The 18,726-nt window shown below is 42.7% G+C and overlaps 1 protein-coding gene across 1 annotated transcript in view; it reads left to right on the top strand.

The window, feature by feature from the left end:
- Positions 1-7,580, top strand: part of ass1 (argininosuccinate synthase 1) — a 34,715-nt gene extending 27,135 nt beyond the window's left edge. Inside the window, exons 12-15 of the mRNA XM_080419482.1 lie at positions 208-339; positions 2,784-2,940; positions 6,600-6,665; positions 6,884-7,580. Of these exons, the coding sequence (XP_080275608.1) occupies positions 208-339; positions 2,784-2,940; positions 6,600-6,665; positions 6,884-6,932 (404 nt within the window). The 3' untranslated portion in view covers positions 6,933-7,580. The remainder of the gene's footprint in view (positions 1-207; positions 340-2,783; positions 2,941-6,599; positions 6,666-6,883) is intronic.
- Positions 7,581-18,726: the final 11,146 nt, after the last annotated feature.

The raw sequence follows: 18,726 nt of genomic DNA, 5'->3' as shown, positions 1-18,726 counted from the left end.
CCTTTTTTCCTAGAAGTGTCAGTGCTAATGATTTGGTCCTGGTGGTAAATTTGAGGTTGTCATGTCGATTTGACCTGTGTGGAGGGGTCCTGCTCCTTCCTGTGTTCCAGCAAGCAAACATTTGGCCAGAATTGACACGTGTGTGTGTGTGTGTGTGTGTGTGTGTGTGTGTGCGTGTGCGTGCGTGCGTGCATGTTTCTGTTACAGGGATTTATGAGACCCCAGGAGGCACCATACTGTACCAGGCTCACCTAGACATTGAGACTTTTACCATGGACAAAGAAGTGCGCCGGATCAAACAGGGTTTGGGTATCACGTTCTCTGAGCAACTCTACAATGGTAAGTCGCTCAATATTGGCAGAGGCACAATAATCAGTTGATTAGGGGGAACGATTATATACCTAGCTTTAAAGGCAAATTGCATAAACATTATGAACGCACCTAATAATTTAAGATTTGCTGATGGCAGTGATGCCATTAAATTATGTATTTTGAAGTATGTGTATGTGTTGTGCAATAATGTTACTTCTTTGTGTTGTAATGTGTTTAATGACTTAATCCCCCCCAAAACTTGAGTTCTGAAAGTAGCATATCACTTTGCAACCACACTCTCACATTGTCTGTTTGTAATTTGTGAGGACTGACCATTCTTGGGTCTTCACTGTGTGTGTGTGTGTGTGTGTGTGTGTGTGTGTGTGTGTGTGTGTGTGTGTGTGTGTGTGTGTGTGTGTGTGTGTGTGTGTGTGTGTGTGTGTGTGTGTGTGTGTGTGTGTGTGTGTGTGTGTGTGTGTGTGTGTGTGTGTGTGTGTGTGTGTGTGTGTGTGTGTGTGTGTGTGTGTGCGTGTGTGTGTGTGTGCGTGCGTGCGTGCGTGCGTGCGTGCGTGCGTGCGTGCGTGCGTGCGTGTTCATAAGAGAGAGAGGGAGAAGTAGAGATGTGTGATGTGTGTCAGCCTCCCTAGCTCAGGTGTCTTAATCCTACCTCCTGCTCTGTCTCCAGTCCCCTGTCCTTCAACCACATAATAGGATCAGCACCATTAGAGGCTGATTACTGGGACACTGCAATTATACCCTCCAGAGAGAGAGAGAGAGAGTGTTGGTCAGAAAGAGAGACAGAAGAGAGTCTTGCAAAGAAAGTACACACAACATAACACACAAAGGTACCGGTGCCTTCAGCAGGGGGAAAGATTAAATTCGCCGTGGATTTAAGGCATGGAAAAAACAACGTCTTCAGATCCTCCGAAACGGCCTACAGGGGTTTAACACTGTGGCTTGTTATAGTCGTAGCCACTGGAAGTCCAGGCGTCTGCATCTGTTCTGTATTAGTAGAGTAGTTTTTTCTTCCAAACAATTCCTCATGGGCTTAGAGCCACAGCACAGCAGGGATTAAACTTAAACTAAGCTTAAACTATACATACTATACGTATATAGTGGACTGGAGAAAACACACCCCAGGTTGATTTATGAGGTGATGGTAATGGAAAATTTAACTGAGAAACTGTTGCTCTAGATCAGGGGTCTTCAACGTTTTTCAGGCCTTAACTGAGAGAGACATGAAGCAGGGACCCCCCACTACATTGCGTACAATTGTGTTCATTTCAGACACTTAACCCATTAAACCTTCAATACTTGATTTGCTCCTTTTCCCCCTACACCAAACCTAGTCATTGCTGAAAATAGCCGATCTACAAGCTCACAACGCCTCGCAGCGCGAGGCGTTGTGAGCTTGTGAGATCTGCTATTTTTGGCTAATGTTCCTCAGAATAGAGATGCTGGGGTTCAAGTGGTTAATGTAAAAAAAAATCCTATCAACCCAAAGATTTGGCGGACCCCCTACAGACCAACGTCTTGGTCATATCCAGACGAAGGCCGCGGCAGAAACGTCGGTCAAATTCTGTAAATACTTATCACTTGCATCTAGAGCCAGATTGTGTGGGGTTTTTTTCTTTTATCTAACATTTACCAACCCACACAGTAACTCGTCTCCATCTGAAATAGATTTCTCATTAATACTGACATCAAGCAGAATTCAATCGACGAGAACTTATTTGGGGCCTGTATGTGTGATTGTCCTGGCTGAAGCCTGTGGCCCGAGGTAGAGGACAATGGGCGGAGGGGAGAGGATTGTGCCTTTGAACGTGACCAGTTGACGAAGCGGAGGTCACCCACTGATGAGAGGAGACCCCCTGCTGAAAAGGGGGCGTACCTGGCTCCCTAACACATACACCACATCCCTAGCCCATCTGTCCAAAAAGACTGACAGATCAGTGAAATTACAGAAGAGAGAGAGAGGCATGTATGATCCTCACCTGGAACAGAAATGAGACGGGAGGGAGGGTGTGGGCTGACATAATGGGCTGTGAACGAGGGACTGCCGGTGTCACGCAATTACGTCTCCGTCTCTCGAGACAGACGCATGGATTAAAGTTCTCATTCTCCACAATGATTTCAGTCATTTGGATTCCATAGAGTCCAGCATATGTTTCTCTTGGCCCAACTCTTTGCAATCATTTTATACTTCATGGCGCACTGGTGTTGCATACTGAAAATCGCAAGCTTGTGCGCTTGTAGATCAGATTTTTGGTATGCGACATGGCGCACAATCAAATATAAACGATAATAACCCATGCGGCTGGTAAAGTCGAGCCTGTGGTAATAGATATTAAAGTGATTTTAAGATTAAAGAGTATCTGAATTGGTCAAACTACAGTAGCAACAGAATACATGTTCAGAAGCATCCTCCGTAAACCATAATGGTCTCTTTTTTCGCTCTATGTTTGCATTAGGTTTCTGGTATAGTCCAGAGTGTGACTTTGTGCGCGATTGCATAGCCAAGTCCCAGGAGAGTGTGGAGGGCAAGGTGCAGCTGAAGGTCTTCAAGGGCCAGGTCTACATCCTGGGACGCGAGTCTGCCAAGTCCCTCTACAATGAAGAGTTGGTCAGGTAAGCTCAAGAGGGTAAAGTTAGTGTGCGGGTGTGTAGGGCTGGGCAATATATGCTATATACTGTACATAGCAACAACTACCCCAAAAGGGGTTCCCGGATTGAAAGGTATAGTTAAGTATAGGGGTTCCCGTTCTAAATGGGTTAAAATGGTCTTTTAAAAAAAAGTGAAATTGCTAAAATAACTGATCTACAAGATCCTACAGTAGATCTGTTATTTTCCTTAATTGTTGATCAATTTGAAAGAAAATGTATATTATCATCACAGTATCGAGGTCTTTGGTCAAAAATATTTGTGTGTGTGTGTGTGTGTGCGCCCGCGGGCATCTGCGCACAGATGTGCTTGAAAATGAAACTCAGCCAACCCTATTATCTTTGTGCGCCCAAGAAACATGATGCTTGTTTTCATGTTACCGCTGTATGTATGAATGTTTGACTGCCCTGCTGGCTACAGTACTGTCACTCCACATGGTCCGCCGTCGGTTCCATTGTTGGTTGTGTGGTCAAGCCAGCCAGCCAGCCCCATCCTCCTGTGACCTCCACACCAACACATCTAAATGGACCCGGCTTGACAAAGACATCAGAGAACCACCAAGCCCAATTCCTGGAGGGCACCACCCCTCCCTCCCCTCTCTTAGCTGTGCAACAGTGGGTGCATTCAGGAGGGTGACCCCTGATGCCCTCAAGGCGAGCTCAGTGTTGACCAAAGCAAAGACCCCTCCATATGCCCCTCCATCTCCTCTTGACTCTCTCTCTCTCTCTCTCTCTCTCACAAACACACACACACACACACACACACACACACACACACACACACACACACACACACACACACACACACACACACACACACACACACACACACACACACACACACACACACACACACACACACACACACACACACACACACACACCGTTTGTACCCTAAAGTAAGAGAGCTAATGGCATTTTCAGCCAGAGGAGAGAGAGAGAGGGAGATTTTCAGGCCTTTTAAGAGGAAAGTGCCACAGTGTCATGCTAGTTAAGCAGGTCAGGAAGGAGGGGATGAGGCAGCCTGTATTGTTTTTGTTTTTTTCCTCAGTTATTCACTCCATGCTTTGGTCTTGGTTTGGCAAACAAAAGCCAACAGATTTAGGCTATGAACATAAACTATGTTTTTTAAGTTCTATGCATGAATATACTGTACGTTTTAAGGGAATATCGCCCGACGGTGTGCACCATGTCCATTACCTTGCCTGTTACTTTGTCATATAATCATGTGTTTTTTGGTGTGTGATAACATTTTATAACTATATTTTATTGCCATTCGCTTACTTAACACACCAAGCAGGCTAACATAACTAACGATAATTATGTGAACATTCCTTAGATTCATCACAGGTGCCAGTTATAATACTCACTATTGTCTCTAATATGACATGGTTAGTTGGTCGTCTTTCGAAATTAGGCAAAAAAATAAATAACATCTCTCTCTCTCTTTTCAAGGCGCCTCTTGGGAAATTGCCACTTTACATCTCCATTATGTTAAATCAGTATGTTAATCCTTATCCTACTCGGTCAAATGATTGGCTTGTTCTTGGGGTCCCTTTTATTCAGCATAGCTTGGCAAGACCACCTTTTATTTTGCTGATCCACATTCATCCAACTTGAGACAAAGCACTTTAACATTGGACTCTCTTCTGTCTCTTAATCAGTTTAAGGCCAAGATCAGAGACTTCTGTATTTCTTCATGTGTCTGTCTTGACTGATTTATACTGTGATTTGCTGCTTTGTACTGACTTTATTTACTTACAACTTATGTTGTGCACATGGCCCCACCAGAAATAAGGGATATTATCATTACAGTTGTGCATTCTGCCATCTTTAAACAAAATAACAAAAATATAACATACAGTATACTCTCCCAAATCCTCTCCCATATACCTCAGCCATTTCTCACGTTGTTGCACATGTTTTCTTCTTTCTTTCTTTTTTGGGGGGAGGGTGGGGGGGGCATCAGGGTGACAGCGGTATTGGATTGCACCTCAACCAGGTCCTCAGGGCCATGGACAGATGGGCTCACTGGTATCCCATGAAGGAACCTATTATCACCCCCAAACACTCTGACATCACCTCAAATTCTGTCTCCACCGCAGCCACACCCAGTCAGACACACAACTCTATACTTTATATCACAGCTGCTTATATATATACATCAGCTACACAACTGGAAGCTCTAGCTGAAGTGTGTACCCACATTGATTTTCCATTTAAACACGTAAAGCCCCTTTTCAATTGTTCGTCGCATGATGGTGTCGTGGGGGGGGAAGATATCCAATCAAAATGTGTAAGCTCACAACGCGTAGCAATGCAACACGTTGTGTGCTCGTAGATCTGATTCTGATTTTCTGATTTTCTGCCAACAATTCCATGCCCAAAATTACTAACACTGGGTTGAAAGTGGTTAAGAAACACCAGCCATACGCATAGAAACACACACACACACACACACACACACACACACACACACACACACACACACACACACACACACACACACACACACACACACACACACACACACACACACACACACACACACACACACACACACACACACACACACACACACACCAGTGTAGAAGTGAAAGTCCTGTGTGTTCTCTGTAAACAGTATTATTAACTCAGTGGTACTGCAGCCAGTCTCTGCACCCTTCTGAGAGAAAAATGTCACCCCACTAGTTTTCCTCGGCTCTTCTCTCAATTAGACTGCAGGGTGTCTTAGAAGGCTGCACTAAGTAACTCCTTGCACGCTCAAACAAAATACCACATGCTTACACACGCAGGCACACACAAACACGCAGATGCCAGAAGCAGCGTGGCGCGCGGTCACACACGGACACGTGCACCGAGGCATATTCTTTGCGGCCACTCACTCATAATGGCTCTTAGGTGCTAGGTGGGGAGCCTTGTATTGAGAGTTGATGATTTAGTTGTCGGTCTTTCTTTTCAGAGTCTTTATTCTATCATTTGTTGGCAATTTCCTTCGTTGCTAAGTGTTTTTGAAAGATGAATGTAGACCTTCCATTGGCAGCTGGGAGGGGAGAACGGGAGGAGAGAGCAGAGAGAGAAAGGGGGGAGCACTGCAGGTAGAAACTACTGTAATTATAGCGTACGTACGCACACACACACACACACACACACACACTCACTCTGTGAGATATACACACACTGGAAGAGAAATGACAGAGTCCCACACAAAAGAGAGTACACACTGCCACATCAGTTATAGATTTACTGCTGCATTGACAGACAAAAGACAGAAACATCGGGTTACAAAGTCATCCGTTTTCCTCCGCTTAGCCTGGGCTTGATATGATGGTTGTGTTTGGAAGTGGGATATTCATATTTATATGTTTTGTGTGTATGGACATGTTTTCCCAAGAATTGATTCACTCTCTTTCAGGTGCAAACAATGATAAGAACAGTGCAGGCAGAGAAGTCGATATAACACAATTTTCTAAGGAGTTGCTTATCAATGATCCAATTATCCCAGTACTTAATGAGGCACCATGGCTCTTGCATTTACCTGTGTTGATACCAAACGTCTTGGTCAGTTTATTTGCCACATGCCTCTCTCCTGTAACTTCTTGTCTTTCTCTGTCTTCTACCTCTAGCATGGACGTGCAAGGAGACTATGACCCATGCGATGCATCTGGCTTCATCAAGATCAATGCTGTCAGGTTGGTGCCTTATCCAGAAGTTCGTCCTTTGCTTCAACTTCATAATAGTGTCATAACAGTGTCGCGCACTGACAATATCAGACTTGCAACTATCTTCAGTGCGCGACACCCTCGTGCAACTATAAGTATAACTCACTCAGGCTTTAGCCTTTAACAAGACTGTATCCCTAAAACCTGCACTTTCTTATTGCTCTCCTCCATGCTTTTCTCTTCCGTAGGCTGAGGGAACATCACCGTTTGCAGGGTGCATCAACCAGCAACCAGTAAATTGCTGTTGATTCAGGGACTCATAATCCTTTCCTTTCTTAAAGTAGTAGTAGCTTTAGAACATTGTGCCATGGGCGAACCAATAGCCGAGTGGTTAGGGCACATATCACATGGGCTCTAATGCCTGACAGTGAGTTCCCGGTTCAATTCCCGGCCGGTTGGAACCATTTGTTGCATGTCACTACCCTACACTCTCTCTCTCTGTGTTTCCTGCCTCTCTACAGTCTACACCTAGGTGAAGGCTAAAAAATATATAACTTAGAAAACAGAACATTGTGCCATTTTGTTTACCACCCCCTTTGCCTTATTGTCTTAAAATGGTTTTAAATAGATACACATGGGCATTCATACTCTATTTAATGCCTGTTAGCGTTGTAGTTTTTTTCTTTTTACAACCTTTTAACAGCAGAAAGATAGATAAAATAAGAGGGCCTGTATTGATCTTGAGGAGAGATTGGTCGACACAAGACACATTAATAAACGTTCAAAATAGGTTCGATTTTCTTTGCTGATGATAAAATACATGTGAATGCATATATTGTGATTTGAGGGGTTCCGCCTCTCTGTGTACGTTAGGTCAGTACTTTGGCATTGTTGTTACTGTAATACTGTTCTCTGTTACACTAATAAAAGCAAGGAAATACTTGACTCAAGTCTCATGTCGGATTAAATGAAATGTTGCATTCTCAGCTCTTCCTTAGCTACATTTACACAATAAATTGCAGTGGGAAACATACTGCACATGTACATGTACATGTGTGATATTGGATTTTATTATTTCAGATTGTGGTAGTAATACTGTAGTTGATGCCCTGGCACCACACATGTCTGTTAATGACTGTCTGCCTGTTTAACTCATAGTGCACCATGAGTGTTGTACTGTGAGGCATAGCACAGTGTATCTTATTAACAATATGTAAATTTAGTGGCAGCATTGCAGGAGTTTGGCACAGACGGAAGTCAGCGTGGTGACTATCTGATAACCACTGGAGCAGAAGCGATGAGGCTATTTCTGAGCTCAAATAGCACAAGTCAGGTGGAAGGAAAGCCAATTGGTCACGTATGTATATTCCCCTACTCAGCATGGGGCCCCTATGCTTAGAGGATTGAAGAGAAGTGAGAATGAAGGGAGAAGCATTTTGAGTTGCAGACTGTGATTGAGCACTGGTTTAAATGAGGACTTTTAGGGGGACATGAATAAAAATCTTTTGGTACAGTGGCGAAAATTGCACTAGTTGGACCTTAATATGGCTATTGCTCAAATGACAAGATCTTTACATCTTTTAAACCCTTTTAACCACAAACCCTATAATGTCCCTATTCTGGGGAGAACATTTGGTGAGAATAGCTGATCTACAAACTCACAACGCTGCGAAATGCGCCGCGTTGTGAGTTTGTACATCAGCTATTTTAGCCGAAGAGATTTGTTGTGGAGGGTCCTAGTATAGACCCCTGGGGGACGCCGGTCAACAAAGTATATAGTTTAAGTGATTAAGACTAATTTGACATATAGTAAAGTATATTCCAAGATCCATCATACTATATAAGACAAGGTCCTTTGTGTATCCATCCCTTATCTACAGCTTGTAGGGTTCCCAAACTTTTCAGGCCGCGACCAATAATCATATTTGAACTGGGGACCCCCCAAAATAATCATATTTGAACTGAGGACTCCCCCCACTCTGACAAGCACTTTGTAGGCATTACATTTAGTTAGACTCGGTTCCCCAGATAAACATTGTGAAAATAGCCTATTGTGAGGCTATTTTCAGATTTTTTTTATTGTAACTTTAGAAATTTGCGGAATCTGCAGATACCCTGCATATACTATACTGTGTGTTGGTTTGTTTACTGTTGAGTGAGAAAACAATGTTGCACATTAAGCTAATCATATGTGGAGCCCCCAAAATAATTTGGGGACCCCCTGGGGGTCCCGACCCCCAGTTTGGGAACCACTGGTCTAACAGCACTGAAAGGTGTCAATCTTGCAATCGGAGGGCTGGATGCGGAGGGCTTCGCGGTAGAGTCGTAGTGAAGAGAAGACCCCCTGCCAGGCCTAATGGCCAAAGAGGCGTCCACGGGGCCTTTCAGTCCCGCAAGAACCCCCTCGGCCCCCCGCTCAATTACACCACAAGCATCTCAGTCTTTGCTTGGTCAATTACCAGGCAGCCTCTGCATTTATAGGCGCACACATACATGCAGGTCGCAGGATAATCAGCGGCCAAAATTGCCTGCCATGTGTAGGATGGATGGATGGGTAGGGATTCAGATTAGTCAGTGAAGCTGAAGAGAGAGAGAGAGAAAGAGAGGCCGGAGGAAAGAGGAATGGCTATCAGTCTCAATCTTACTTAGATGGTTTGAGGAGGTGGATGGTGATGATGACCTTTTCAATCTTGTCATGTTCTGGCAGGATATTACGCTTAGAAATTCTGACTGACGTGATACATTGTGTTGTACAGGGTTTGAAAGCGGGGCACTTCCAACATGGTATCCCTGTTTTATTATATCAAAATGAAAATGGCAGATTTCACAGTGAACTTGTAGATTATTAGAAGTACAGTATATAGGGCTTAAGTGGTTAATCAACAAGAAAGTGGTCAATCAGGAGAAAGTGTATTATATGTATGTGTACATACAATATGTGCACATATACCTGCACCTATATCCATCACCTCATCTCGTGTTTCACCGCTCATCCTCAAGCTCCTCCCTCCTACCCGTCTAACCCAACCAGCCAGGTATGAAAACGGGCCGACACCTGACCAAGGGAATTAATCATCCTTGACCCCACGCCAATTACCCCTCATTACCTGCTCTATGTCTTCCTCTCAGGGGAGAGCAGTGCTACAATAGCGCAACATGAAAGTCAGCGGCGTCACAGAATGGAGCCCTAATGGACACTCCTGTGCGACTGTGTCTGGCTCCTCTGGAAGCCCCCCATTCGAACCGACCTTCAAGTCCTTGTCACTCTCTCATAGGGCGTGTACAAAGGACGCTATTGTCCCACGGTTGCTCTAGCCTCTTGAGATGGAGAGCTAAAGGCCCGCTGGCAATAAGCAGGAGCAGCCATGCAGAAAGAGGGATGTTTTTTGACTGAGGCTTGTGAAGTTCCTTCACAGGAACTGTGGAGGGAAAAAAAACGCTCAGGTTGCGAGGGGATCACGCTCCGTATTTTAACTTCAACTTCATTGTCTCGTCACAGGTTTAAAGGTGTAAAAAAGAAGGTGAAATTATTTATTGGTACGAGCTCGCATCATTTGCTGTTTTCAAGAACAGGGAAAAGAAGAAAGAAACATGGTCAGATGTGTCAAATATTCCTAATATGAGTCAAATATATACATACAGTAAGGTCCATGGTTAAAAATGATAAAGGAATGAGGAAGTTAAAATAGCAGCAAATATACTACCAGATATTCAGAAGCTTTTTTGGATCAATGCAGTGGAGTAAAGAGTACAATATTTGCCTCTGAGATGTAGTAAAGTATTGAAAAATTAACTCAAGTAAAAGTAAAAGTACCCTAAACTACTTAAGTACAGTACTTGAGTAAATGTACTTGGTTACTTTCCACCACTCAAAATTCCTCCTGTCTCAAGCCCATCACAAATCTCAGGTCATTCAATCCCTGCTCCATGTCTACCTGTCTGTGTGGAGAGGGCGCCCGTGTTCACTGACCTCTCCCCTTAAACGACAGGCTACACAATAAGACAGGAACAATAACCACTGAGGGGGGTCAATTACCACCAATTAGAAGCCCAAGTAGAACCCACCTTCATTATGGTTCGTGTGTAACCCAAGCCCAGAGAGCTCTATTGTGACGGCCGTCCCCCAGTGTCTGAGCCCTGCCATCACCTGCCTCCTGGGTTCCCAGGTATACACTGCATGATGATCCTTGAATGATTTATATGCCATCTGCATTGCATTGCTATATATCATATATATATATCATATTGTATATACTACACCAGTGCTGCCCTACTCTGGAATGATGCAAGTCGTACTTGTCTGTCTGTGTCCCTTTTATGCCCATGTATGGAGTTCCGTGTCAGGCAAGGCCAAATAGATCAGCGGTTCTGGACAATTCTGGACAACCGCCTATCCGAACGTCTCGATGCCGGGCATGGCACTCACGCAGTCAGTCGAGGACACACAACGAGTTTGAAGTCGGTCGGTCAGACGGTTCTCCCTCAGGTTGCCGAGTTTGGAGACCGAGAAGATGCTTCTGTACATGCCTCAGATTGCCTCAGATCAGGCTGTCATATACTGTAATCTGCAGTGCCTTTTCACAGGTATCACAGATGTGTTTTGCACTCCTCTTTCCTCCAGTAAAACAATCACAGTTTCATCCATACATATAAGAACAACACAATAGCAGCATCTAGGCCTATACTGTCAATTCAGCTAAATCTAAAGATCCCTATGCTTTGTTTGGGATTGCACTTAATGTTGCTTTATCCAGCGAGCAAAGGGTTAACAGCATCATCCCCTGAGATTCATACAGATCAAGCTAATGGGCTTGGAAAAGACGATGATGTCATTGTTTATCTGCTGAGAGACACCATAGATTGCTTTAGAGTTACCCCTATAAATTTTACTGGCACCACTGCATAAAGTAAACCACAGGGATACATAGATAGTTAGATTCATTATTTTGGTGTATAGGGGGGAAAAGGAAGGGACCAATTATAGACCCCTGAGGGACCCCTGTCAATTAAGTATATAGGGTTTGAGTGGATAACTGAGACACTAACAAGTCTCAAGAATAAGATAGCTTGTAGCATCAAAGACATTATTGTAGTGACATGTGAGTGTGTGGATTGGGCAAAGACAGGGCTATGATATATATATGCTATGATAGTCTGGTTGAGCTCTGAGCTGATGCAAAAGGGTAATACAAATCCATTGCTTGCATTCATTTGTTAATTCACTCTATATACTATGATGTACATAAATGTACATCAGTTTGTACATTGCAGATGTGCACTTCAGCAGTGTTGAAATATGGCTACTTCATTCATAGTGTAGTGAAATATAATATACAGCGACATAAAGAGACCATATGTGAAGGTGCAGCCATAAAGTGGGGATACATTTGCCTCCAAGGCTTGCTAATATCCATGGATCCTGTTATGTTTTTTGAGTGAGTGTGTGTGTGTGTGTGTGTGTGTGTGTGTGTGTGTGTGTGTGTGTGTGTGTGTGTGTGTGTGTGTGTGTGTGTGTGTGTGTGTGTGTGTGTGTGTGTGTGCGTGTGTGCGTGTGTGTTCGTTCCATGTTGGTAAAGCCTATTTTCTGGTGTCAAAGGACACCCATACGGTTATATCCTTAGGATCCATAGACAGATGGGGCCATTACGGTCAAAGCTCTTGGCTTTGTTTGGCCTGAGCCTGTGATGAAATATTGATGGAAAAATAGAAATATTTTGCCTGCTGCTCAATGTTGCCCATCTAAAAGGGTTAATGAGTGTTAAGGCTTCCATGTCTCCTGTTACACGTGTAGCCCTACAAGCACTAACATTGATTACACTGGATTCTGATGTCTCTATGGGGCTAAAAACAATCAATAGCATTTTACAATATCGGATTAAGTTACCCACACAAACCTTCTCAAAGTGTAAACTAGTACTTTTAGTACTTAAATACTTTCTTATGTTGTAAACCTCAATTCTTGACAGGATGATCGATACTGTCTGCCCTGCATCATGAGTAATTATTATCAGTTATATCAAGAGCTTTAGGCTTCTCTAATATTGCAAGCATTTCCTACTATCATCCCTTGAATATTTTCGTATAACTGTTAATGTAACATCAAATGACAGTTTGCCTCAGGACTGTTCACTTTTATACTTGGAAAGTGTTCAGACCCCTTCACTTTTTCCCATGTTTTGTTGTTATAGATTGAATTTGTAGTATTCAGACCCTTTGCCAGGGTGTGACACATGAGCCTCCTTGAGATGTCTCTATGATGTGATTGGAGTCCACCAAATTCAATTGATTAGCCTATACATGATTGTGGTAAAGACATGATTGTGACGAATTTAATTGATTAGGCATGATTTAGAAAAGGCACCAGGTCCATCTACATAAAATCCTGCAGTTCACAGTTCACACTCACAGTGCATGTCAGATTAAAAACCAAGCCATGACATCCAGCAACTTCTAGGGAAGTTCTGGGGAAGGCAATAAAGAATTGTTAATTTGTTCACGCTGATGAAGGATGGATTACTGGCTTTCTGCGGTGTAACAAATGAATAATAATTCATCTGAGCAAACAGATCTTTATAAGTCTGACCCTTTCTTTACCTAAATATGCATGGAAGAAGTTTGGACCACACTACTCTTCCTAAAGCTGTCAGTCTGCCCAAAATCAGTGTTAATTTCGTCGACTAATGACGAAAGATGTTCATCGACTACCTTTTTTCACTGACAAAAACGAAATAAAAATGAAATAAAAACTAAGCTATGATGACTAAAACTAAGACTAAATATATTGACAATTTCGTCAACAAATAAAAACTAGACTTCAATGATAGGGAGGGACGAGTGGAGAAGAGATCCAGTAGAACTAAAAGACAAGTCATTTTATGTTTGGTTGTAAGTGTAAAATCAGCCATTACGAAGCCATCAAGGCCTGCTAAAATACATTTTTGTCGACAAAATCAACTGTAGATTTGGTTGACTAAAATCTTATGATATTTAGTCGACTAAAACTAGACTAAAACTAAAACTTTGCAGATGACTAAAATATGACTAAAACTAAATTACATTTTATTCATAAGACTATGACTAAACTAAATCAAGATTTGCTGTCAAAATTAACACTGGGCCAAACTCAGTAACGGGACAGGAAGGGCTGTGGTCAGTAAGGTGACCAAGATCCCAAAGGCCACTCTGACAGAGCTGGAGAGTTCCTCTGCAGAGAGGGGAGAACCTGCCAGATCACCTATTTTTAGCGAAGATATTTAGAGAAGAGCGAACTAGGGTCAACTAAGTATAGGATTTAAGTTGTCAAACACTGCTAAAAGCAATATTTTTGTCCAGTTCTGGCCACTGAGTCTGACGCCAATTGTGTTTGCTGTTGCACCATTCAGTTTGTCCTTTTAGCTTTTAGTTTCTTCCGCTGTTGTTTATAATATGAATGTATGAGACTGCTTGTCTCCAATTATTATTTTCTTTTTGTGAACCCATTGAATGTGGTGGGTCTGGTCTGCTGTGTCTCCCATCCAACTGAAGCTGTGAGGTCTCTATTGACCTGTTGAGCCTGGCACCAAACTCGTCTTTCACTTTAGGTGTGAGAATCAAAATAGCATGTTTATACTTTAAAAAGAAATGTAGCTGGAAATTGCCACTCTACAGACTGTGCTATTTTTGAATATTTTGAAAGAAATTTGGGGAAAACATTTAGCATATTAGAATATTTTATTGGCAGTTTAAAAAAATCACAGCAATGTCACTATTTAGGAAGACGCCAACGTGGATTATACACAATAAAGCCAAAGCTTGTTTCCATTGTGGTCCACCTTGAAACATAGAACAACACGCAACAAACTGTACAAACAACCATGAAATAAAGAAAACTATATACTTATGTATAAAGTTGGGAGCAATACATATAGGACAAGAGGTACCCTAAGAGAAGAATCCAATGCAGAGTGGGCTATCCGGTTCTTACTATGACCAGTTAGTGCTTGATGGAGCCATGATTTGAGGTCATTCTTAAATCTCGCTAGGGAATTTAGGGATTTCAGGGCTGAAGGGAGGGCATTCCACTGAGTAGTGGCTGCGTAATAAAACCACTTAAGCGTCCCGAAACTGGGGGGGAACAAGATCATATGAACTCCACCTGGTTGAGTACCTGTGAGCGTCCCTCACTCTGGGCAGGTAATTTAACAAGTATTTGGGAACAGAAGCAATTAGAATCCTGAAGACCAGACACAGTGAGAGCTGAGATGCTCTCTCCTCCACTCTTAGCCATCCCGGGCTACTGAAGTGGGCGGAGGTAAGATGAGACCTGGGGTTCAATTTTAGAAGTAATCTCACAAGCTTATTTCACATTTCACATTCAAAATAGGGATGCCATGCAGGTTCAAAGTTGACCTGCTAAATGAGCAAAGTTTCAAAAAAGATTTCACTGAACTATCACTATAACCAGCTGTACCAAAAAGCCACCTTCATCATTACCACTCCCTCCTCCACTCCCCAGGGCAGTAGTAATGCAGCATGTTTATCTCAAATCAATAGATTTATCCCCTTCCCTACAAGGGACTACTCTCTACTTTGGCCCTCTCCCCTGCCTGTGCTCCCAGGGGTCTACTGCTGGGGTTTGTTTGCTGCCATACACTCATTATGTTCTTCGATCTGTTGCGCTGCTAGGTAGTGAAAGGATGAGTGGCCTATCAGGTTCAAGGTGGCAACCATTGTAGCCTTTCCTCACACTCACTCTCTCTCTCTCTCTCTCTCTCTCTCTCTCTCTCTCTCTCTCTCTCTCTCTCTCTCTCTCTCTGAATCCTTGCTTGAATGTTTGAGTGAATGTTTAATTCACTGGTTATTTGGTTATTACTGTGTGATGGGATAAATGGTAATGCATTCTATGTACGTATGTGTGAACTATACCCAGGCATACAAAGTATTTGGGGTTTAGTTTGTATTTATATAAGGGTTTGCTGCATGTGTTCCATCTAGAAAAATACTCTATTCCATTCCTAGGCAAAATATTTCAGTGGTCATTTAGCACTGTAATGTTGGGTTCTAATGACCACTAGATGGCAACATATAAAGTGCATCTGATTTAACTACTTAATAAAATCTCTGTTCTCTTTTGTAAAGAAGCCATGTTGTTATGTACTGTGTGACATTCTAGTAATGCTGTTTTATAGATAATTTGTGTGTGCACTTTGCTCAAGAATTACTTGTCAGCATGTGAGACATTGCAAATAGATTAAAAACCAACAGAGTGCAGGTATAGTCAATTTCACCCCGAAAATGCTGTACTCATAAGCTGTGGTTGTAACCTGCTGTGAGAATTCAAAAGATATGTCGCTCTTGGATAAATAAATACAAATGTTGTCCATCTCCTGCTCCCTGCTTGTGTGCTTTTATTCCTGTCATACCTTGGATTTGAATGGTACCTCCTGTCATTTGTAAGAAGAACATCTCACTGGCAGCTTGCTCACTTGTGACAGCAGAAGAATTGCCTGCAAAAACACTCTTTGTCAGCTCACGGTGCAAAGAGCTCACAAACAAGCCTATTTAGTTATTATTTCCTCTCGGTCGCAGATACACACAATAAAGCGAGGATCTTTTTTTTTAAAGAAAAAAAACATCAGAAAAGGACAGGTGGAGAGAGGCCAGGAGAGGTATGGGAGGGGTGGGCATGGGGGGTACTGGTGCCAGGGAGGGGTCATAGTGTCCCTGTGGAGAGAAATAGTGGAAAACATCCGTCATTTTCACCACATGATTCCCTGTAATTGAGTCATTTAAGATACAAATACGGGGTGGAATCAAAGCAAAAAGGCTAGGGTGGAAGAGGAGGAGGCTGAAAGAAAAAGGAAGAGAAAGAGGGAAAAAAATTGAGAGATAGAAATGTACTTCTCCTCTTATTGGACGATGCAGATCTCTTTCTTTTCATCTGTCAATCAAGGCACTAGGCAGGATGTGACCTGTCAGGAGATTTTTCTCTTTTTTTGTTGTAATTTGTCCCTTATGGTTGACATTCACCTGCCACGATATGGCAGTGCTTCCTAGCTTCTTATCTGATCTTGAATCAAACTGGTACTCATTGCAGCTACACAGTAAAATCCCCAATGTTAAATTAACTCTTGAGTCTGTACAAATGTAATCAAATGGACACTTACAGGTCCATTTGGTCATATTTGTACCGTTTCAGAGTTACAAATGGAAAGGACAAGGACGATTTTGTAGTGTATACTTAAATGAGGGGTCCTTTTCCCTAATACTTTGCTTTGAACATGCTGGCCCCTTTGTCGATTGTTTGTTTACTTATTCAAAGCTGCAATCTGGAACTTATTTTGTATGGTGGAGTATTTTAATACAATGTCTCATGTGCAGGAGATGTGGGTTTGAATCCTGGGAAGGACATAAGTCTTATGGATTGTTTTTCAATTTCAAGGGCGCTCACAGTGTGAAAACAAATGTAAGCTACTGGATATATGTGTGTGTGTGTGTGTGGGGGGGGGTATACATTTGTGCATATTTGCACATTTCTGTGTGAAGAAGGGAAAAGAGGATAAGATAATGCATTGCATATGCAGTATACATGTAATGGGTAGTGACTCACACTTGTCACACAACTGATTTAAATTAGACCACACTCAAAGGTTGGGCTTGAAGCCAGTAAAATTGGGGCATTGTCTTTTATTGCTGGGGTCGGCGCTTCAAATGTTAGCGGCTTTTCTGGAAGTGGCACTAAATGCTTTACTCTCCACAGACTATGTGTTTGTATTTGAATAAAAGCTGTGCTTGAGACAGGGATAGCAAGTGGTCTCCGAATGAAACAATATCCCTGAATGTATCCTGCCTTTAGAAATGTGCGTCCATAGAGGAACCACAGCAATTATAAGGCAATTACAGTTTCATATAGCCTGCTCTTTTGAGGGAGAGGAGGGTTGAGGAGGTAAAAGCTCAGTTGTTAAAAAGATTGAGCTTGCCAGTGTTGGTGTGTCATTTCCATATGTTGACAGAATCCCAATGAAGGGATGGTTCAGGAGTGTACTGCATGACTAGCAAAAAGAAACGTCTTCACTACAACAAATTAAGTTTAACCACTTTGTGTCACTATTTTGGGCATGTCTTTATTATTTAGCAAAATCTCTTCAAAGATAGTGAAAATAGCTGATCTACAAGACTGTTAGTCTGTGTTATCCTGTAAATGCAATGTATATGGTATGTTTGTTTCAGCAGAGCTAGTTGTAAGACCACAGCATGACAACACATGCATAAAACATGACAATTAGAATGCCTATATATTGTGTGCATTTATCCAGACATGTTCATGGTTGATACTTACTGTATGGTCCCTTGGTGTAAATTCAACACAACTGGATAGGAATGTATGTTCCTTTCTTTTTCGTTTTTATTATTTCTGGTGAAGAGAGGGTTTGCAGCTCGAGCTATGGTGAGGTCAAAGTGCTGAATGCAACATACTAGCCATGGTGCCTAGGTGACCATTGGTTGAACTTACTTACACACAGAATTTGTTTGAGTGGCACTAGTTTATCTACATTTCACAACAGTGAACCCTGTGGGCAAAAACACATACTCTGAATTACAGTCACTCGCAGAGACCGCTTAATTCTATTCTTATCCAATTCTCACTACTTGAATGACAGAGTTCCAGACATGAACACCTGCGTCCTGAGTAAGTGTCGGTGTCGGGGGGGGTTTGAGGGGGGCATGTCTGACTATGTTTATAGCCAGTGCATAACCCTTTGATGCTATAATTCAGACATCATCTCCCAGCCACCTCTGGGTGTCTGAATACATTGGCTAGCACATGGTAGCAATATGTTACCAGGGCCAGATATCATACTTCACTCAGGCTAAATTGGAGCGCTTCATTTAGAGGTGTTGGTCTGGATAGAGTAATAGCATCCCGCTAGCCCGCACACCCCCCCCCCCCCCCCGCCCACTTAATTTCTCTCCTTCTTTTTCTGAGGTGATAAAATGCCCAGAGGCTGACGAGGCAGGGAAATTGATATCTCTGTGTGCCCCTCAGAGGCAACGGATTCATGATGGGACGTCAATCTGCTTGTCTCTAAGACAGACAGGGGTAATCAGCTAT

Source organism: Gymnoscopelus braueri (genome assembly GCF_963280865.1).
Source record: "Gymnoscopelus braueri genome assembly, chromosome: 22".
Taxonomy (NCBI): Eukaryota; Metazoa; Chordata; class Actinopteri; order Myctophiformes; family Myctophidae; genus Gymnoscopelus; species Gymnoscopelus braueri.
Note: the sequence above shows the minus strand (reverse complement) of the source record. Positions and strands in the feature narration are given on the sequence as shown.